Here is a 23,434-nt window from a genome sequence, read left to right on the forward strand (position 1 = left end):
ACTGGTGTTCTTTGATGACATACTGATCTACACCAGCACACTAGGGGAACATCTGACCCACTTAGAGTTAGTTCTTGCAATGATGAAGAAACATCAATTATTTGCCAAACAATCTAAATACTATTTTGGGGTCAAAAGAGTTGAGTACTTGGGTCATTTCATATCAGCTCAAGGTGTGGCTACTGATCTTGCAAAAATCAGTGCACTGCAGAATTGGCATCTCCCTCAAACACTCAAAAGTTGAGAGGATTTCTAGGCCTAGCTGGTTACTATAGAAGGTTTTTCAAGGGATATGATACTGTTTCCAAGCCCCTCACTGAAATATTGAAAAAAGACAAATTCAGATGGTCTCCTGAAGTTAAGAATGCATTCGAGCACTTGAAAGAATTATTGACAACTGCTCCTGTTTTGGCTTTATCAAATTTTTTGCAACAATTCACATTGGAAGTAGATGCATCAGGGCCAGGGTAGGTGTTGTGTTGATACAAAACAATCATCCAATTGCTTTTATCAGTAGAATATTGAATCAACAGCAACAATCACTATCAACCTATGAGAGGGAACTGATAACTATGGTATTTCCAGTTCAGAAATGAAGGCACTATTTTTTGAAAAAACACTTCATCATAAGGACTGATCATAAGAGCTTGAAGTATATGTTGGATCAAAGACTAACAACTGAGTTTAAAAAAGAAATGGTTGGTTAAACTTATGGAATTTGATTTCTCCATTGAGTATAAGCTCAGAAAAGAAAATGTAGTTGCTGATGCTTTATCAAGAGTGGATGGAAATGAATGTCAAACATTGTTAATACACACCATGGATTCAGAATTGTTAGATAGAATCAAGAAGACTTGGGTCAGTGATGATAGTCTTTAGAGGTTGATAGTGCAGTTACAATCAGGATTTGCTAAGCATAGACACTATACTTCGAATGTATTAGAGTTGAGAAGAAAAAGTAAATTGGTGGTGGATAAAGATGCTTCATTGAGGTATGAATTGTTGCAATGGTTTCATGAGGCAGCATCAGGGGGACATTCAGGTAGAAATGTCACTACACAAGGGATCAAGGTCGTGCTATACTGAAAGGGGTTGAACAAGGATGTTAAAACTTTCATTGAGCAATGTTCCATTTGCCAGAGATACAAGTATGATACAACTGCTTACCCTGGGTTATTATAACCCTTGCCTATCCCTGGTCATGTCTGACAACACATTACCATAGACTTTATTGAAGGGTTGCCAAATTCTCATGGAAAACAAGTCATCTATGTGGTACTAGATAGGTTAAGAAAGACTGCTCACTTCATACAACTTGCTCATCCTTATACTACTAGCATTGTAGCTAAAGCTTTCATGGATTATTTCTTTAAACTACATGGGTTTTCAAGTTCTATCACAAGTGACAGAGATCCAATGTTCATTAGCAGATTTTGGCAAGAACTCGTGGCTTTTTAGGGTGTTCAATTGCAGCTATCTATTTCTTATCATCCTCAAACATATGGCCAAACTTAAGATGCATGTGTGCTGGTACTCCACAATAGTGGTCAAAGTGGATGCCCTTAGTTGAATGGTGGTACAATACTACTTTCCATACTTCTATACAAGCTACTCTATATGAAGTGGTTTATGGACAACCTCATCCAACCTACATGCCTTACTTACCTGGGGAGTCAAAGGTTCAGTTAGTAGACAAAAGTTTGGCCAAAAGAGAAGAGATGTTGAAGGTGCTTAAATTTCATCTCGGGAGAGCTCAAGATCGAATGAAACAATTGGCTGATAGAAGTAGAAGTGATAGGCAATTTAATGAAGGAGACTTGGTTTATGTTAAGCTACATTCTTAAAATCAGGTCTCAGTAGCAACTAGGGTGAATGAGAAGCTTGCACCAAATTATTTTGGACCTTTTCCAATTCTCAGCAAGGTGGGGGCAGTGGCTTATAAGGTACAACTTTTAGATCATGCTAAGATTCACAATGTCTTTCATGTTTCTCAACTCAAAAAGCATGTGGGGCAGGCTGTTATTTCCATAGATATGCCTTCGAATTCAGCAGAAGTTTTTGCGGACAAAGAACCTGAGCTTATTCTTGATAGAATCACGATTAAAAAGAAAGGTCAAGCAGTGACTAAGGTCTTGGTGAAGTGGAAATATCAACTAATTGAAGATGCTTCATGGGAATTCTACCATGATCTTTGCAAAAGGTTTCCAAATTTTCATCATTGAGGACACATATGCTTTCAAGGGGAGGGTAATGATGTGGGTGAAATCTGTTAGTGAAGTGACAAGCTGTCAAAGTAGTTAATTCAATTAGAAACCATTAAACTATAAATAGCCTTGTGTAATAGTTAGTTAAATTCAGTTTTTTCCATTTTTAGAAAGTTATGAATTCTCTCTTCTAAACACATTCTCTTGTATTCTTGATTTTGAAGGAATAAGATTGTTCAAATTCTTTTCATTTGTCCATAAAAAATCCTACCCTTATTCATTGAATTCATTGTTTTCTTCTTGAATCCCTTGAATTCTACAACACCCATAACACTTTTTCTCTGGCCAAGGGCAACGTTTTCTTGATGCTTAAAATGAACTATTTTGATAGAAAATGAGATATACATTATTAGATGATTTTTTTTGTACCAGTAAAGAATAGAGAGAGGTATTCGGTCTTAATTAATCAACTACATTGAAGTGGAATCAACTTTAATGTGTTTTATGAAAGTAAAAAATAAATATGGAAAATAAATTTAGCATAATAATATACAGGCTGTGTATGTTTCATGATTGAAATTCTTTGATGCGTTATGCTGCAAATCTACTGAATGCACATACATACCAGCACAAAATTATGCATACGGATTAAATATGGCAACAAATTACATCCCCTTTTTTAATGACAACATTGTAGGATTATTGGTTAAGATTGTTGGCGTTATAATTAAGAGGTTATGAATTAAAATCATGTAAACAATTTGCTTACATAATGGGTAAGGTTATTAGGTTATATATATATATATATATATATATATTATAATAGTTCAAATTTTAAGGTTCTAGGTAGAATCAAAGGCTTACCATGAAGAAGTTGAATTTGAATTCTCTTCATACCAACTCTAGATTATGACACCTGGTACTAAAAAAATTAAAGGATATAGATTTTTTATTATTTTGAATTAAATAAATAAAAAATGTATAAAAATATTTCTCCTCTCAAAGTGAGAACCCATGACCCACTCTGATAGTACTTTTACAATCTAATCATTTACCATTAGACCAAAAACTATACCTACCATTCCCCACTATAACTTCAAGTCTCCCAAACTCAACTAGCACTCAGAGTATTACTGGTACATAACTCACTAACAGTAGATTATGATAACATTTGAACTCACTTAATGTATTCTACTCTTAACAAATGTGCAAAATCATGGTCGACCTATGACTTACTACTTCTATTAAAAAATAATGTATCAAAAAACATGGAAGTGAACTCTTACAAATTGTTAGGAAACTCTCATCAAAACTCAAAATATGATATTTAAATCATAAGAGTCTCACACTTAATCTACTAGTCTTTTGAATTAAGTTCTTTTTGTGTCCTTTAAGTCAGAAGTTCTTTTGAAAACGATGTAACACAGCTAACTTGTTAGAAGTTTGACCTGGTCCTTTATGGGATACTTAATAGGATTAAAGAAATATCAACTGCATGCTAATCTCAAACTCAAATGAAAATGAACTTGCAAAACAAAAACTAAGAGAATGAGGGGCGTGTGTGCTTCCCTAGGCGACAAGCATCACTCCACAGTTCCGCCTTCTAAGTTCTAACATTTCCCACAAAAAATGAAAAGGAAAATTGGAAATTGGAATACTTTCCACTATCACTAACTTCAAATAAATTACAATAAATGTACTTCGATAATTGAACACCACCAAACTTTTGCAATGTATGATTTTGACTATTAATTTTTCTTCTGATGACAAGATAAGTAATCCAAACATGCACACGTCACACACACACATATATATATACCAAATATCCCCAAACATATTAACCTAATAGTATAAAAGTTTTGTGGCTTTGGCACACTAAGGAGGTACAGGGGTGCTTGCAATGTGAAAATAACAACGAAAGTTTATTAACAATGTCGATAGTACAAAATCATGCAACACATGACAGATATAGTCTAAAAACAAACATTTGCCCCGGACAATATTAGTAACTACTCAAGATGTTATTATAATTCTGAAGATATTGGAGCAGCAAAACCAAGGGCTATCTCTGGCAACTCTTTCCATGGAAACATGTCAGCAATTACAAAGAGAAAATCTTATGGTATTCAATTTGGTTATTTAGTCGCGTCAGAAGTCTCAGTAGTCTTGATAGGACACTGAGATACATATGGTTTGAGCTGCATATAAGAAGGAATGATATGAATCAGCACTAACATTGCATGAGATAAACTATATATAGTCTTAGATTTACATAAATTCTTAAATCGTTGTCACCTAAACATTTGTATAGGGAAATAATAACTTGATTTAGTTAATGGTGATTTACATGTAGATGGAGGGAAAACATCACTTGTCGAACCCTTTGTGTCATTTCCTATGCCAAAGTCTTGTCATTCATCAAACTAAAATATTTTTAATTAGAGGGTGAAGGGTGGTCAAATATATGGACAACTAATTCATTTTCATATCACTATATATAGCATACATTTTAACCTAGACTAAGCCTATGAAAGCAAAGAAAAGCAATAACATGAAGAGGGGGAAAACACAATTCAAAACAGAATACCCACATTACAAGACTCAAGCTTGTTTCCATAGTGTTGCTGAAGTAAAGGTAAGAAAATAACCCTAATAGAGCTTTGGAGCTAAGCATGACATTGAAGCTAAAAAAAGAGCAATCTAAAGTTCAGTTATAGGAATGGTGTCAATTTTATGGTTAAAAGGGAGCAGCGAGCGCAAAGGCAGCATTTAGTGACTGGTTAGTTCTAACTTACAAATAACAAGTTAGTTCGTTATCATGCGAAGTGTCAGCATAACTATTGGATAAAAAATGATTAATATTGTCCGTCCATTTTTTAAACGGTTACTGATTTTGGTGGAAAACAATTATGTGTAGAGAAGTCGTAATTGTAGTGTACTGACTTATGCAAGTGAATATAAAAATAATGAAATTTTAAAAAACATGTTAAGAAGTCGGATGGTGGTGGGTTTAACACTTCTATAAAGAAGTCGTTTTGCCATTTCACCACTTCTATAACATGTAAAAAAGTTGGATAGTGGTTCTATGACTTCTGTAAATGCAGAAGTGGTGTATGCATATTACGATTTATGTGAATGAAATTAATCAAATAATAATTACAATGGAATAAAATCCAGAAGTACAAAGGTTAGAAGATTATATTTCGAATCCCACAACAATATCTAATCACTCATTCTCGCTATTACAACACTCGAATCATGAAATTATACAAGGAATAATGCGAAGTAGAATCGTTTCCACGATTACGATTTATATGAATGAAATTAATCAAATAACAATTACAATGGAATCGAATCCAGAAGTACAAAGGTTAGAAGATTACATTTCGAATCTCACAACAATATCTAATCACTCATTCTCGCTATTACAACACTCGAATCATGAAATTATACAAGGAATAATGTGAAGTAGAATCGTTTCCACGATTTCTATCCTAATCTCCATGTGTTTCTCTCTATTTTCGTGCCAAATATCTTCTGAAAAGTGAATCGGGTCCCTTTCTCACTTCTGAAACCGCCAATATCAGTTCCAACTTCCAAACCCTCAAGAGACTTTCAGACCTGAGTACCTCGCTTGGGCGAGACATCCCTCCCTTGGGCGAGGATCCTTCACTTAAGCGAGGATCAGGCAGAACATCAGGGCCTTTTTAGCTCCAATTGTCGCTTGGGCGACAGTCCCTCGCCCAAGCGAGGGACAACAATGATTTCTGGTGATTTTTCTTCTATTTGTGGCTTGGGTGACCCTCTTCTCGCTTGGGCGAGGCTTGCGGTGCTCAAAAATACCAATATTCTCCTTTTTCTCCTTTTTTTTCTTAAATCTTATTTTGAAACAACATAAACACATAAAATTTCCTACACAAAACAAGATTACTAAGTTATCGGAAATCTTACACAGTTACAACATAAATGCTCACTAAGTGTCCCAAAAGCATATGAGTTTCTTTAACAATTTGACACTTAACAATAGAAATCAAGAATTAAAAAAAATCAAGGACTTACTCGCCAATGCATCCATATTTCATGTTGTTGGAGAGAATTGAGGTTGGTAAACCCATTTTTGCAATATGGACAAAAAGTTGTGTAGTTTTTGTGTATTCATTGTGTGTTGTTGAAGAGAGTCAATGTTAGGAAATTGCATATCATAGTTCACACATTTTATTAATGTTAATGAACTAGAAGCCATTTAAAAGGAGAATGTTTGAGTGTGAATGTGTCTACCAGTGACAAATCACCTCTTCTTATAACAAGTTTCTTAAAAGCCTACAATCAAAGTTATAATGCAATGTGTTATCATGTCTTCCTTCATTTTTAGGTGAGGTTGCATACGTAAAAAACCCACAAGTGTTAATCCTCCAAAAAAATAACTTTACATCAATGAATTTGAAATAGTAAATATGAGATTCAAACCCACAACTTCACGCTTAGAAACTTTATTGTTTATCAAGTGATTTATAAAACAATTTGGTTAATTTCATTCACATAAGTCGTTCTATACAACACTATTTCTACATTTACAGAAGTCGTGGAATCACTATTCGACTTCTTTACGTGTTATAGAAATCGTGAAATGGCAAAACGACTTTTTCACAGAAGTCCTAAACCCATTATCCTCTTTACATGTTTTATAAAATTTCATTTTTTTATATTCACTTGCATAAATCGTACACTACAACCATGACTTCTCTACATGCAATTGTTTCTAATCAAAATCGGTAACCAGATAAAGATGGACGAATAAGATTTATCATTTTTATACAATGATAACGCTAACAGTTTACATGAAAGTGAACTAACTTACAGTTTACAAGTTAGAACTAACCTTTAGTTACATATCAGAACATGGCTAAATAGAACATTATTTCTGTGTTTGTTGTGTCTTTGGTATACTTTACTAATAGAAACGAACAAGACATGACATTTAAAAAAAATAACATTTCAGTTCCAACAAAGTGAGAAACCAACATATGTGAGCAGGGTGAATACTAAACAAGATAATGATGAGATAAATTTGTGGAAAGTGAAAACCTTTAAATCGGTCAAATCATGAACTACATAGTTTGGCAATTTTTCTTGCACAATACACAACCACAAATAACCAACATAGAAAGATGAGTAAGATGGGTGCTTAGGGGTAGATTGTTTTCATTCATTCCAACTATCAGAGAGTGAAGAATGTGTTGGGTCTGAGTTTAGTTCTTTGGAGGTGCTTTAGGAATACTTGTTTTCTTTTTGACATCCCACAAACTTTGTAAACATGTTTTCCAATCTTTTAAAAAAACAAGGTTTCGTCAAGTGTTTTAGGAATATTTGTTTTCATAAATCATAATTATTTAAATTTATACATATTAAATATATTACATATAAAATAATAATTTAAAATATTCTATATTTGTTTATATATTTTTACATTTTCTTTATACAGCACAAAGATAAAACAACAAAATTAAAGCATGAAGTACATGTCCATGTGCAAGGTACTAAATGCTCTCATATGTGGTGGGTCCCAAAACACTATGAAGACTTTGAGATCCAAACTAAGTTTGGCTATAAAATAAGCTATAATGTTTCGAAATATGTTGAAAAAGACCTCCAAATTATGTAAAGTAATTTGGCCATGTTGTGAATAACCGGTCACGGATGCTATAGTCGAATCTACATCGTATTTGTGATGATGTGAATATAATTTTTCAAGCTAGTTAAATTTTCAATACAATCGATTTAAAATATCATTTCCTTTTTATATAATTATCATTAGAGGAGGGGTTTGCTTACTCTAAAGTAAATGTTTCAAACTTACTCCCTATTTTGACCACCAATTCTAGGAAAATCCAATAGTTTTAATTAGTGAGTATATCTAAACCATTATATATCTATAGAATTGATGACTGAGATATGAAGTAAGTTTTTTAAAACTTACTCTTGGAGTAAATAAATTTTCACTCTTATCATTATTCTAACCAGTAGGTAGCATATATTTTATAGTATTAACTTGCTCAGAAGTAAATAACTTTAATTGATTCGATCTTAGATTGAAAAAATATTTTACATTACTCTCAACTTTGACTTGGAAATTTAAGTCAATTCTTAAAGAGTCAGACTTACTTGAATCAAACAAGATTTTATTTTCACCTCTAATATTAAAAACAAAAACAAAACAGCAAATATCATAGTAAATCTCAAATTCAAATTAAGTTAACCAAAGCATTAGGATAAATGACAACTAGAGTTATGGATACCAACTGAAATAAATATATTGTAAAGGGAAACAACCACACATCTTTCTATTATAAGACCGAAGCTCTTTCTATTTTTCCTTTTGTAAACAAATTTTGCATTTAAAAAGATCAAATACCTATTTTTATTCTGCATCAATTACCATAGCTTTTGTTTTAATTGAGAATCCTTGGTTTATCGCGTTTGACTCGGTTAGGACCCAGCAATAAAATATTCGCCACTTATTGACACAAAGTCCTCTTTACCTCAACTCTCTCAAAAACCAAAATCTCTTCCATCTATTATATATATATAGAAACACCAACCCTTTCTTATTTATTTCTTTGATTCTCTGTCAAAAATCCTTATTCAACTCCTTTTTTTCCTAACACTTTTATGATCTTTCACTTCACATAAGGTCCATAATACCCTTTTTGTCTTTTAGTTCTCTTACCATGGCCTCGCTTTCCTTCTTCTTCTTCTTCTTCTTCTTTGCTTTACTGGCTACCGGCTCACTCGGTGAATCTCCTTCTCAGGCACCCACTCATTCAGCCTCTTCACCCACCGCTACTCCTCCGCCGCAAGCTGCGGCTCCACCTAAGGCCACTCCGCCACCTCTACCTACCCCTAAGGCCACTCCTCCTACCTCCACCACCAACGCTCCCTCTCCCACCTCTCACAACCCTCCTCCTCCAAAAACTACTACTTCTCCTCCTTCACCTACCCCTGACTCTGCCGAAGCCCCAACCGCTAACTCACCCACCGATTCTCCTCCCGCTCCTCCTACATCCTCCCCCGCCGTCTCCCCCGCTGCTGACACGCCCTCTGTCTCCGACGCGCCGGCAGAATCTGCCGTTTCTCCTGGACCTAGCAGCGGCACTATCTCCCTCTACAGAGTCTCCGGTGGCGGATATGTATTATCCGCCGCTGTCGCCGCCGTGGTGTTGCTGATGCAGATATGATGACGTCAGCGTAGTTGTGTATGGGGTTAGGGTTTGAGTTTATTATTAGCGTCATTATTAATTATATATAAGTACGAGAGACTCTGTTCATTTGGATCAGAGACAATGATGAATATTAGTATTTTTAATTATTATGTTGTGTTTAGTGGTGGACCGTGGGGATTATGTATATTTTGGAATGTTGCTAGAGTTTGATTTCGATAATTTGACTCTATGATTCTATCATTATTATTTATTATATTATGAATTATCATTATCAGTAATCTTGTTTGATTGTGGATCATTTATTTATGCTTTCATTGGTTTAATAATTATCTGAATTTTTTCTCTACTCGATCTCATACTATTGTCATTTCATTTTGTACAGAGGTAATGAGATGGAGATTATTCTTTTGTTTTATGGATAGATAGATTATATGCATCTCTACAAACCATTATCTCAGATGGAAAAAAATGAAAATTTTATTTTACTATTGATTTTTAAAATTATTAAGTTAAGTATTTCATATTTATTATAGTTTTCAAAAAATTTAAGTATTAAATAATATAAAATAGATGTACAGAGGTGTTTTTTGATATTGCTGCATGGGGAAAGAAGAAAAAAACCAGACTGCTGCATCGGGAAAAAGATGAAACTGACCTTTAATGGTGTGACTTAATTGTATTCTTTGACGGCATGAGTTTGTAGTTTTTTAATGAGCGTTTAGTGGGCAGATTCTTATAACATTTCTAAAATTAATTTTTAGTAAGCTTCCTAAAGTAACTTTTCTTCAAGATTTGCTCTTCAAATTTGTTGTTACAAACCTTATCTTGCAGAAAAAGAATGTCCGCTTGGAGAGTTAGCCCCACGTACTTGCGGATGTTCTTGTTTCGGACATGATTGCCTCTAGTGCGATGATACCTATGAGAAACCAAAAAAAACGTCACGACTTTTTGGTGTGAAATAAAAAATGATGTGATGAATGTGAGACATTGAAAGGCTATGTCTTTAATGCTATCTAAGGAGTGTGTTTCAAATTTCAATAGGTATAATGAGTTTTGTGGTGGTTGAGTACTCACACAAACAAAAACTCTCCCATGTATGCACCATCACCTCTCCGGCCCGCTTGGGCTTGGGCCCAATAATAGTAAGGGGAAAGAAGTAAAGAACACAAACATATCATCATTGAACTTGAAATGGAAGGTTCTTAGTTCCTATCGAGGCTATCACTAACTGCGAATGCCTTGTCACTAGTCCATGTGCTATAATCAGCACCAATAGCCCAACCTGAGGCATCTCGCACGGTTTAGGCTTTGGTGATGCTGGCTGAGAATGAGTTTGATTCATATAATTTAAGAATATCATTCTTATGTCCTCTGTTACCCATGATACTATATTGTCTAGTATAACCGTAAGACTCCATCAAGATAACATCACCAAATTAGAGATTTACATGCATTGGCACTTGGCAGAGTTTTGTTGAAAATATAACATAGTTAACTCAATATACAAGAATCTGATTCAGAATATGAACTGGCAATGATTTATAAAGCAATCACATTGAAGTCTAACTATAGAAGAGAATATAATATATCCAGGCCACTTCAAGCCACACAATCATAGATATCTTTAGTCTACAACTCATAAATCAAAAATTAAATCCATAAAACAAGCTTCAACTACTAGTAACAAACTAAAAATGGTTTTGTAATGTTACACAGATTTTATGATCAAGATTTCCTCCTCCCCCCTCTTTGAATTTAGAACCCATATTCTTACTATCCCAAATATTAGAGAAATTGATACATAGATAACAACCACACCTCATTGAGTCATCAATGTGAACTAACCAATGAAGATACAAAACACTACTGATAATTATATGTTTCTGACTTTCTTAAGACATAAAAATATTCTAACAACTGTTACATTAGATATCTTGATTCCATGGAGACCTGATCATTCTTGAATCACAAATAATGATTGCGCTTACACCAATTCATTTCTCGTAACTCTTGAGCCGCTTGTTTACAAAAGGCGCAAATCACCTCTAAAACACATAATTGAAATATATAAAAGGCAATGCATTAGTGGTAACAGTAAGAATGAGAAAACAACAAAATGTATAAAGCAAGGGCATACAGCATCAATAATATTGATATGCAGCAGGTAAGCAATGGTGTCAATCAGCTTTATCTGGTTCTGCCTCGTTCACGCTCAACTCAGAAGATGCATCTTTGTCAGCTATGTTTGCTTCTGCCTCATTAACGCTCAATACAGAAGATGCATCATTATCAGCTATGTTCGCTTCTGCCTCATTAACACTCAACTCAGAAGATGCATCTTCAGACTTTGCACTCTCCTCTGCCGCTAGTTTAACAAATCGGTTACTACGTTCCACCCTGATTGGCCTTCCCATAAAAATCTGCAGAACAATTTTACCCACATCACTCCAAATAAAACTAGTATTCAAGATACTACGAAATTTTGAAGAAAAACCACGAGGATGGCATTCCCTAAATTCATGAATGCGCATTGAAATTAATAATCTGAGATATGAAACCCAAAGTTACCTTTCCATCAAACTCAGTAAGAGCCTCATCAGCTTGTTTCTTGGACTTGAAGGACACAAATCCATAACCTGATGACTTTCTCGGGGTATCATGGAATATTACCTCTGCAGAAACAATACTCTCACTACCACTTCCTGTCTCAAAAAACTCCTTGAGATCTTTAGACCTCGCTTCATATGACAAGTTCGCAACAAACACGTTAAATAATACTTCTGGCTTTGGTGCCCCAGTGGGTGGTGGAGTTTTCTTCTTTTTTGGCTTAGCATAATTCAGTTTTATTATTCGACCCTCAAACTCCTACACAGCATTGAATCAAAGCAAAAGCACATCAAATCAAGGTCTCTCTTCCTAGGTCTACTTACAAATATAATATCCCAAACTGAATCCACTAATCAAAAATACAAAGAAACTGAACCTTATGCCTAAGTAATCAATCAGAAAATCCAAACCAACAATTGATGGGAGCATGATTTTAAAATTATAGTTATGTTTTGTTTACTGCAATTGCGAATAATGTTAAAAAAATGCGACCATAACTAATACTGTAGCTGCAATTAGACCACAATTTAAAAGCTTGATGAGACTAAAATTGTCAGTGATGTGTTTTATAACTTATTATTATGCGAAAAATCGAATAAAAACCATTTCTGAAATATTCATGTCATCCCAATTTTATCTTAAGGCTATCCTCCTACATCTAGTAACATTCCATCAATCCAAACACAGACTAAGGGAATAAGAAAAAAATGTGTCTAAACATTAAGAGTTTGTTTACGAGTTTTATTCGGGTCGCAAACAGATCCCAAGTTAGAAAACCAAAAGATAAGAGAAATATGAGGCAGAATTCTTACAGATAATTCGAGATTTTTCATAGCTTCGACAGCCTCTTCAGGCGAACCCATTTCAACAAACGCCAATCCCCTGTTTCGGGTCTTGTTATGCATAGAAAGCTTTAACCGCAAAAACAAACGTTAATAGTTAACTCTTGTAAGAAAACAATTATAAAACGTAATAAAATCGAAGAAGTAAGAAAAGAAACCTCGACTTGAAGAACTTTGCCATGTTTCTCAAACAAAGAGCGAATATCTTCAGGGGTACTGGTCCAAGGCACGTTCTGAGCAAGCAATCTTGTTTGAGAAAACTCTTCAGTGGGTTCCTCAGTCTCAGTTTGTTGGGTTTCTTCTTCTTTTTGGGAAGTGGTTGCGAATCTGAGAGTGAAATGAGGACGGGTTTGTTTGGTTGTAAAAAGGGATAAACGTAGAGAGAAATTGGTTAAGGAATGTTTCTGAAGTGATAAGAAAGAGTTTTGATTATGGGATTGGTGTTGTGTGGAAAAGTGAGTAAGTGAAGGATTCCATGGATGATGTTGTAATCGTAGCGCCATTACCATTCACAAGACTTAGCAGTGTTCACACTCTTTCTCACTCTTTCTCACTCTATACACTCAAATGGATAAGGAATTTGGTACTTATGTACCCATTGAGGATAAGTGAAGGGATTAACCATTTCAGGTCATTCCAATAACTAGAATCAAATTATTGACTTTTGACTATCTTAGAATCAAGTAGAACTTATATTAGTGTATCAATAAATAGGATGATATGTTTTCAATGATGTCTCATTCTCTTTTCCAAGTTAACTATATATTGACATGTGAATAAAATAAAAAATTTAAAAACAAAAAATAATAAAAAATAACACTCTAATAGAGAGAAAGTGAGACACCATTTGGAACAAATAATCTTTGTCCCTATGTCAAACCTTATTGGTACCCATTTATCAAATTGTTCCTAGTATAAGTTGATATATTATAAATATAATATAATACTGAAAATACATGAGTTTGTTTGAAAAAAAGCTTCCTCTATAATGCAAAATAATGAATTATATTATCCATAAAGTTGTTTCTTCATAAGAAATACCACCTATATTTAGTGTCATGTGAATATTTGATATATGGAAGGGATTTTTTGGAAATGTATTCCCTCCCCTTTTGGATAAATAATTAATTTCTTTCAGGTTCATGACTACATCTCCTAATAAGTGTCGCTCCTAGGAACCGAATTTTTAATCTTGGGGATCTAGTAAGACTTTACACCACCAAATGTTTTGGTATATCCCTTATAATTTGAATGAATGTATTAAAGATAGAAATATTCTCCTTTTTGTAAGAAAAATAATAATTACAACTTTTAAATAATTAACTTGTGCAATAGCATAAGTGATACTAAGTTTCTTCCTCAACATAAATCACAAGAACAGATAAATGTCATTTGTACAAAAACTTGCAGTTTTTAAATGATCAATTCTCTGATTGATTCTTACAAGAACTGATATGCAAACTGGGACTAACGAATCCCATTGTAAATCATGAAAAGGTGTCAAATTTTGTATTGAAAAAAGTCATGACTTCTTTTTTACATTAGATTTGGGAGTTATTTCCTAAGGGTGACAAAGGTTGTCTTGCTAAATCTTCATCGTCAAAATCAATCTTCCTCTCCAATGGAGTGCTTCTTCTGGGACTAGTCTTTCTCTTGTTTGACTGCAAAAGCAAATACATATAAACTAAAATGAGATGTAAGCAGAAGATGCATATAACACCTATTAGGTCACTTATTTGGGTATATATCATAAGCATGGAGAAAGAAATTAAATGAACCTGAACTTTGCAGTGCATAGATGCTACAAAAGTACAACATATGATTTTCATTTAAACCTTTCTCACCTTGGCAGATGCACTGCTGGTATGTTTCCCATCAGAACCGGAATGCTTCCTTTCCTTGCATAGCCTCCATAACCTTTTGTTCTCCTTACCCAATATGTTGTTTTCATCAAAAAGTACTTCGACCTATACTAAGCGGAATTAGATATGAATCAACAATCAAATATTCAAATCATCCAATAAACTGAATGGTTCATAAAATAAGGGACATTCAATCTTTACCTCCTTCTCAGCTTTATGAAGGTTGGTTCTAAGATGCTCCTTATCTATCTCAAGTGACTTGACTTTGGCAACTAGTGACAAAACTCTCCCAGTTGATGGCTTTATGCTATCAAATCCATAATTAACAATTAAGCTTCTAAATTTAATTGGAAAAACTGTAATGCTAAAATGAATACAAGTTGACTTTGATGGTATATAACCTAATTTTATGTTAATTATATGGAATATGATGGCAGTTAAAATTGGCAAAATGGAATGGTGACCAAAGATGAATGGGAAAAAGAAGAAAACGGGATAAGAGAATGAGGAGATTGGGAGCTAACCAGTTCCACATGGTCAGTAATTTCTTACAGGACTCATTTTCACTATTGGCTTTCAAAACCGCATATGTAGAACCGTCATCTCCACTAGCAACTGTTGCCAAAAAAGAGTCAAGTAAACTCTCTTCCTCAGTCACACATGCAGAAGAATTAACCTTCACAGAAAAAACAAATATATGAGTTCAACATTGGCAACCAATGAGCTAAAAACTTGAAGCTATTATAGTCTCAATTTTAAAAACAAGGGGAGTTAAAAGCAGCACGCACATCTATTGATCTCATTTTTTAATGTTATCAAGAAACTAAAATTAGAGGGTGAGCATCGGCGCAACGGTAAGGTTGCTTGTCTGGTGAATGGTGGCCCTAAAAGTCATGAATTTAAATCCTGAAAACAGTCTATTCGCTTGCGATGGTAAAACTACCTACATATATCCTCCCCCCACTAGGTGGCCTTGTGCAATGGGCCACCCTTTTATCAAGAAACTAAAATTAGGTTATAAATCATTGAGGTGCAACACATTTACCCTATTGTCAATTGTCACTGCTTCCGTTGATTCAAAGCAAAAACATTGCAACAACTCCTACCTATGGTGAACTTCTTTTATATGGTTCCATAGCCTGGGTTGAATAGGTTCACTTTGCCAAAATCTTTTTCAAATTTCAACAAATTAAGGTAAGCATATATTGTACTCCGTTTGTTCAAAAGAACTCAAACATAATCTGAAGGAAGGTGCCCCAGTGCCCCCTATGCTTTCCTAGTCCAAAATGTTATATTAACATTACAAAATAAAATTCCAACCAATCCATCACAGAACTCATTGATAGACCAAACTGCTCGGAAAATCATTTCAAACCATTCCACATCCAAAAGAAATGCACAAATGTATTTCTTCAAAATTAAAAATTAAAAAGGGGGAATAATTTACCAATTCATTGTGATACTTATATTTCTTCAATTCATCCTCCAATAAGAGCAAATTCCGTTCCAACTCGATAACACGTTGTTGAGCCTCATGTGCTCGTTCATCAGCATTGTTCCCAAACTCCATCAAAGCTTCTCTGTCACTATCATACAGCACACATTCTTTTTCCAAATGATGGCACTGAGCCAACAAACTCTTACACTCCAACGCCAACCTCTGATTCTCCTCAACGAACTTCTTCAAAGCTTGGGCGTTCATACTCGCTTCACACTACTCCAAAACAATTACAAAACCGAACTTTTCAACCATCAAATCCAAAAAACTATTAATTACTACTATTTATAAGTTAAATATTAAAAAAAAATGAAAATTCGGAAAGAATGGAAACCTTTACGCGTTCGATGAGTTCGTCTTTCTCCTTCAATTTGGACAAAATGTGAATATTCTGTTTCTGGAGGCGTAGCTGCGACTCTTCGTACACTCGAAGCTTAGATTCTAGGGTTTGTGAAGAAACACGAAGACCTAAGGAATGATCAATTGATTGTTTGATATAATCATCGATGTCTCGGGGAAGAGGATCCATTGTTGCGGTTGTTAGAACTAAAGGAACCAATTGAATATCAGTATTTGAATTAAACCAAAAGCAAAAGAAGAAGAAATCCCCAAATTCTAGGGTTTCGAAGAGACATAGAGTGAAAAATAGAGGCCAAGTTTCTTATCCAGAATTCAGAAGAAATGGTGTTGTTTGGTTCTGGTCGGAAAATCAAATATTCATGTCTTTAAGTATCTCGTGATTCTTCCGTTCAATTTGAATGGGTTTACCGTTGGGACAGTGTTTAATATTCGGCAAATTGCATTTGGATCTTCACTGCTTGTGATGGGTTACCACACAAGGTGGCCCAATGGAGATTAATCAGTTCTATTGTTAATGTCAAATTCACAACTTAAGTAGGATTCTTTCTAGCAGGAGTCCAATAATATCTTTAAAATTGATGGTTCAATTCCTGATAATGACAATTGTTGTGAGGAGCAGTTACGAATCCCAAAAAGAATATTTTCCTTAATAAAAAATATAAGAATATCATTCATAATACCAGAAAATAACTTCGATTGTGAACTAGTTAAATATGGCAAAAGAGGTTGCTTATTCCATTTACCAAGGTGTTTGCTTATCACTTTTGGATAAATTCTCTTTGGATCCACTTGAGCATTTATAAATATTTAAAAAAATGGTGAACTTGAAATATGACTTTCATGAATAAAGTTTAAAACAGTAAATAAGTTTATAAAACTTACCCACTTTTGTAACGCCCCGAAAATTATTCCAAAAAAATCTTGCTCAAAAATGGTATTTTTTTTATGCCATATGAAATTTATTTCCATATATTCATTTCATTTTCGGAACATCACTTTAAGTAACATACAATGCAGAAAATCAAAATCACCATTACCTAAAGGTAATAAAAATATAACTCAATATAACTTTGAATCACACTTCATTAGAATATTATGAAATGTTGGTACGAAGGACAAGGCGGAATCCTAATCGTCGCCCAAATAAAACTACTCGCAAAATAAATATCTTACACAAGTACACTAATCAAAAAGCACAAGGACCGGTGTAGGTATAACCGTTTTCCTCAATCCTCCATGCCCCCTCCTGGGACATCGACAAGCGGTAACTCAGAATCCTGGCAGAATGATCCATCTGAATAAAATGCGAATAGAAGAAAAATAGAAAGAAAAGAGAGTAAAACATCTAATGAATATTACTCATTGACGGCGTGGAATTACACAGAATATTACATCCAGACAGACACGCATAATAACATAATATATACATCACATAAAAAAAATGCACAATGATGAATGATGTTATAATCTCATATTATGAGGATCAAAGTCCACAATCTCAATGTATGAATGTTATGCTTGTTTCATCCATCCTTTCACCAATATCCTCCCAATATACTATTCACAAATAACCAAGAGTACAGGTCCCATAACAAGCCAATTTGAACGCACCAAAATTATTCCTCGCAAGGATATATGATCGATCTGTTCCGAAGAACTGTCCATTTCAGGACGGTGTCATATCAAACACTTTCTGGGCATCCCTCTCATTGATCCTGATTGCAAAGAGGGGTTTTTCTGAATCGGCTTGTTATGGGACCTGTACTCTTGGTTTTTCCGAATAGTATATTGGGAGGATATTGGTGAAAGGATGGATGAAATAAGCATAACATTCATACATTGAGATTGTGGACTTTGACCCTCATAATATGAGATTATAACATCATTCATCATTGTGCTTTTTTTTATGTGATGTATATATTGTGTTTATTATGCGTGTCTGTCTGGATGTGATATTCCACGTAATTCCATGCCGTCAATGAGTAATATTCATTATATGTCTTACTCCCTTTATATAGACTTACCAATCAACCAGAATACCTCTACGAAAAGGTAGGAATTATTCTGTGTTACCACTTGTCGATGTCTCAGGAGGGGGCATGGAGGATTGAGGAAAACGGTTATACCTACACCGGCCCTTGTGCTTTTTGATTAGTGTACTTGTGTAGGGTATTTATTTTGCGAGTAGTTTTATTTGGGCGACGATTAGGATTCTGACTTGTAATTCGTACACACATTTCATAATATTCTAATGAAGTGTGATTCAAAGTTATATTGAGTTATATTTCTATTATCTTTAGGTAATGGTGATTTTGATTTTTCCGCATTGCATGTTACTTAAAGTGATGTTCCGAAAATGAAATGAATATATGGAAATAAATTTCATATGGTATCAAAAAAAAATATACCATTTTTGAGCAAGATTTTTTGGAGTAATTTTCGGGGCATTACAACTTTAGAATTTATGCGCTATAAATTTGAAATATGTAATAATGTAAATATTTGTCATTTCAAAAAACTAAACTTGACATTCAAGGTATATCAATCCACCTTTTATTTTCTGAATGGGTCAAATTGAGATAAAAGGAGTATTAACTTTTTTAATTCAGAAAGTTGAAAAATATTCACTAAAACAAATAATAAATTATTAAAAGAATTATATTATAACATCTATGCCTACTGTCATGTAATTTTATTTTTTTCCTTTGTTTGGATTTGTCTCTTTCCTTAAAAAGTATATTATCACATCTCCTTTTGTTTCTTTTATCTTTTGAAAAATTCTTAATAAGATGATATTTATAATATAATGTTATCTTCTTCACCTAAAAAAATAATTTTTTCTCTACGTCTTTTTCACCAAAGTCATAAACCCTCATTGGATGGCATGCCTTAGCAATTTTATCTTATAACAAAGTCAACCATAATTTCTTCACATCATTGTTTTTTTGTTTTAATTGCTTCTTCAAAGCATAAATACAATCGTCGAATGTATTTATGTTTTATTTAAGTTTTTACATATTAAGAGAAAAATAAGATTTATTAAAACAAAAAACTCAACGATTGATCATGCACAAATAAGAAATTCATTTTGTTCATAAAAAATACCCTTTATATCGAACAAAGAATTGGATATGAATATGATCACTATTTTATGATTATCCTTTGAGTATTCAAATAGGAAAAGAGAAAAGGCTTGATGCACTTCGAATCTCAAATATTTTATGATTATATGACTTTAATCTTCATTTTATTTTGATGACAACTTTGAATCCTCCAAATTTTCAATTTGTGCAATGTGAGTCATCCACCAACACCTATTCAATTTTCTATTAATTAATTCACAGAAACTTCATCAATTAATAATTTATCAGTAGATATCTAAGTAACACACTAAAAATTAAAAAGGCATTTATCATGAACGATACAAATGTTTAGTTATAGCCTGTGGATTGTTTAACTGTTTCTGCAACTTTATTTAACTATATTAACTTTTTTTAATAATATTAATGGATTCTGTTCACACCCTCCTTCTTTCCCATATCTAGAAAGTTTCTGAGTGCCTTATCATAAACCCATCAAACAATTTTGCTTGTTTTGACACCAAACAAACCAAACCCTATTCATCAAATTCAAATCATTAGTTATGTCCATTATTACACTACTTAACCTTCACTTTAATCTTTAACATCTACTTCCTCTTATATATCTTCGGTCTTATATTTTGTTGTTGTAGTAGGAAACATTGTTGAATGACCGTTCTTAAATGTGAATTTTGTCGTACTTGTTATTCTTATACACTCTCCACAGCCAACCACCGCATAGTTCCCGAACACTCCAACACCTCTACCACCGGACAATACCGTTAAAAACATCATGTTCGACAAGTTTACGGTCATGGTCTTCATGATCCTGGTCGTAACATTCTTCTTGCTGATTTTCATTGCTATCTACAATCGTCGGCGCAGTGAGCAAAGGATCAGAGGAAGATTCGACCTAAATAGTCCGATCGGCGGAAGCAACCTCCGGCGACGTGGATTAGACGAAGAGATCGTAGAAACATTTCCAACTTTCATCTACTCCACCGTGAAAAGCCTTAAGATAGGGATGGCCACGCTACAATGCGCCGTGTGCATAAACGAGTTCCAAGACGATGAAACGCTGCGTTTGATACCAGTTTGTAACCACGTTTTTCATCCTGAATGCATTGATGCATGGTTGGCTCATCACTCCACTTGTCCTGTTTGCAGAGCTAACCTTTCTCCCACCAATGACGAAGAAATCGCTATAGAAATTCGGAATCACACCGAACCGGAACCGGAACCGAACCCGGTTCAGGCCGATGAAGATAACAATGATAGTGTAAGAGAAGCTTCAGTTATACAAGAGTCCCCGAAATTGAATACTAATAATTCGGTTCATCAGAACCGTTCACCTATTTCAAGGGTAAAGGGGTTTAGCTTCAAGAATTTGTTCCCACGTTCAAACACGACGGGTCACTCGCTGGTTCAACTCGGTGAGAATTTTGAGAGGTTTACTTTGAGGTTGCCAGAAGAGGTGAAGAACAAATTGGTGATGACAAAGCTAAGAACTGCTAAGAGTTGGCACGTGGCTCTCACGCCTGAGGGTAGTGAGAAAAGGGTTCGTAGAACACGGAGTATAAACACTGGTCGTGGAAGGAGTTACATGGAACGGTTTGCCCGGTCGGACCGGAAAGGATTTAGTCCAAGGGGTAAGGATGGTTCGACCGGGTCAACCAAGGGTACTGATGAATCTAATAAAGAAGTGGGAGAACGATCTTTTGACCAACTAGTTCCTAAGAAATGAGATACTCCATGGTAATGGAATGTGTGGGTGAGAAATTGTTTAGAATTTTTAAATTACGTAATTAAAAAATTAATTACAAATCTGGGCTGTTAAAAAAGTTAATATCACATGTCAATATTTTTACTTAGGATTAGATTTATCGGAGAGGATATGCATTCATTTGCTACAAACAAAAATGATCTGTCAGAATGTGAAATTAATGTTTTTTTTTTACTTTTTTTTTAGAGTTTAATATATATATTTATATTTATTGATACATTGTGGTACAAGATTTATTTACATTATAAGTCTATCATCCACTATTAGTGTGTTGTATAAATTAAATATCCTTTACTATTTTTAGATAAATTTTATATATTGATGGTGAATGTATTAATTTGTGTGTAAATTTTTCTTTTGTTTAAATAGCTATCACATTTTCATGACAGGTGGAAATGTGACAAAAGACTTGAGCAATTATTATTAGTATATATGAAGCGCATATTAAATAACACAATGGTTAGATTTAAATACATGAGGAGATCGTATTAATTTGTATGTGATTTTTTATTACGTTTAAATAAGTGTTGGATTTTCATAACATGTGGGAATGAGGCAAAAGATTTAAGCAATTATTATTTGTATATGCCACACACATATCAAATAAGACAATGGTTAGAGTTAAATACACAATGATAGTTAAATTAAAAAGACTATTTCATTGTACCACATTAAATTAGTTATATTGCTTAATTTTAATTCTTAACATTGTCACATCTTTAAGGGTAAATGTGTATGGCAACTTTAACTCTATTGACAATAACTTGATAACAATACTTTCTCTTTCATTATTGTTTCACTCACATATCATTATTAAATAATATATCTTAATATAGCTTATAGGTAGCATTTTTTGTGGTACAAATTTTAATATAAACATCTATTGTTAGGTGTTGTGTACCAGACATGCACACCATCATGTTTACTTATTTTAAGCTTTGAGAGAAAGTATGTCACTATATTCATTCCCTCAAGACATGTCTTAGTTGGACATCTCAATCTTCTTTAAGCATTAATGTGTAAATGTTATGTATACCATTTGAAGATCATGAATATAAATATGCAAATCCTTAGATAAAATGAAGATCGAGAATCCAGAAATCCAATGTTCATCATGCCTTGAATCATTCTGCCACCCCTAATCAAGTTTTTACCCACATAACACCTACCATCTACATTGAGTTTCAGAAGTCCATTAATTGGCTTACACCAATAAACTTTAGAATGAAAGTCTTTTGTAGAAAAAACAATTCATTTGGCTCCAATCATTAATATTGTGATACACATTCTTTGGAACATAGCCCAAATCCTTGAAACTATCCCAAAAATGATTTTGTTCATCCACCATTATGCCCACCAAATACTTGCTAGAAATAGGTCCTTATAAGGTGGTATAGAGATCTCCATCAACAAGAAATTGAGTGAGTTATTCTCCCACAAGTTCTAACGGTTAAAACCCAGCTGATGCCAAAGCAATGTAGATTCCTCACTATCTCGAAAAATATGCATGATATATATTTTCCACAATATTATTATAACGAAGACAAAATATGAACGAGCCATATTTCTAGTGTACGTAAGTAGGTTTGTAGGAAGGGATTCATGAGCTAAAAGTCAACAAAAAAAACTTAACTTTTTCTGGGATCTAAAGCTTCCACAACTAACGCTAGAAAGGTACCAAGCTATCACCATCATTAGAAGACTTCATCCACCAATAACCTTACTTAGATGTGTAATTCCTAGTTACATGATTCTCCCAAATCTAATAGTTTTCATCATGATTTGTGAATGTCGACACTAGAATATTGGCAAGAATATCTTTGATCATAGTTGGGAGACTGTTGTTAAAAGAGATGGGTTCCAAGAGTCATCCTTCCAAAGATCTTTCACTCACATCATAGTATCTAAAATATGTACATTATCCACCGAAGTGCGATGTTTGCCTATCCCTTGTCATACAAGTAACTTTCCTGATATA

General features: G+C 33.9%; 4 protein-coding genes across 9 annotated transcripts; 2 read left to right on the forward strand and 2 right to left on the reverse strand.

Annotated features, from left to right (window-relative positions):
• On the forward strand, positions 8,933 to 9,439 carry LOC109326407 (classical arabinogalactan protein 9-like). Its single transcript, XM_019559091.1, has one exon. The coding sequence runs from the start codon at positions 8,933 to 8,935 to the stop codon at positions 9,437 to 9,439; it is 507 nt and encodes a 168-aa protein (XP_019414636.1).
• Positions 11,084 to 13,443, reverse strand: LOC109327096 (28 kDa ribonucleoprotein, chloroplastic-like). 6 transcript variants are annotated; one of them, XM_019560119.1, is made up of 5 exons: positions 13,032 to 13,442; positions 12,844 to 12,942; positions 11,993 to 12,289; positions 11,589 to 11,844; positions 11,084 to 11,469 (listed from the first exon to the last, which is right to left on the reverse strand). In XM_019560119.1, the coding sequence occupies exons 1-4, from the start codon at positions 13,380 to 13,382 to the stop codon at positions 11,602 to 11,604; spliced, it is 990 nt and encodes a 329-aa protein (XP_019415664.1). In that variant the 5' UTR covers positions 13,383 to 13,442; the 3' UTR covers positions 11,084 to 11,469; positions 11,589 to 11,601. The 6 variants fall into 6 exon arrangements, with proteins under 6 accessions (XP_019415664.1, XP_019415661.1, XP_019415663.1 ...); XM_019560116.1 differs by having other exon boundaries at positions 11,084 to 11,474; positions 11,567 to 11,844; XM_019560118.1 differs by having other exon boundaries at positions 11,084 to 11,467; positions 11,565 to 11,844.
• Positions 14,342 to 16,975, reverse strand: LOC109326164. The gene is made up of 6 exons (XM_019558844.1): positions 16,568 to 16,975; positions 16,183 to 16,449; positions 15,260 to 15,411; positions 14,937 to 15,042; positions 14,718 to 14,840; positions 14,342 to 14,534 (listed from the first exon to the last, which is right to left on the reverse strand). The coding sequence occupies exons 1-6, from the start codon at positions 16,760 to 16,762 to the stop codon at positions 14,415 to 14,417; spliced, it is 963 nt and encodes a 320-aa protein (XP_019414389.1). The 5' UTR covers positions 16,763 to 16,975; the 3' UTR covers positions 14,342 to 14,414.
• LOC109326525 (RING-H2 finger protein ATL11-like) lies at positions 20,408 to 21,422 on the forward strand. Its single transcript, XM_019559220.1, has one exon. It carries the CDS (start codon positions 20,467 to 20,469, stop codon positions 21,415 to 21,417), a length of 951 nt encoding a protein of 316 aa, XP_019414765.1. The 5' UTR covers positions 20,408 to 20,466; the 3' UTR covers positions 21,418 to 21,422.

The sequence above is a fragment of the Lupinus angustifolius genome, chromosome LG14, assembly GCF_001865875.1.
Source record: "Lupinus angustifolius cultivar Tanjil chromosome LG14, LupAngTanjil_v1.0, whole genome shotgun sequence".
Classification (NCBI taxonomy): domain Eukaryota; kingdom Viridiplantae; phylum Streptophyta; class Magnoliopsida; order Fabales; family Fabaceae; genus Lupinus; species Lupinus angustifolius.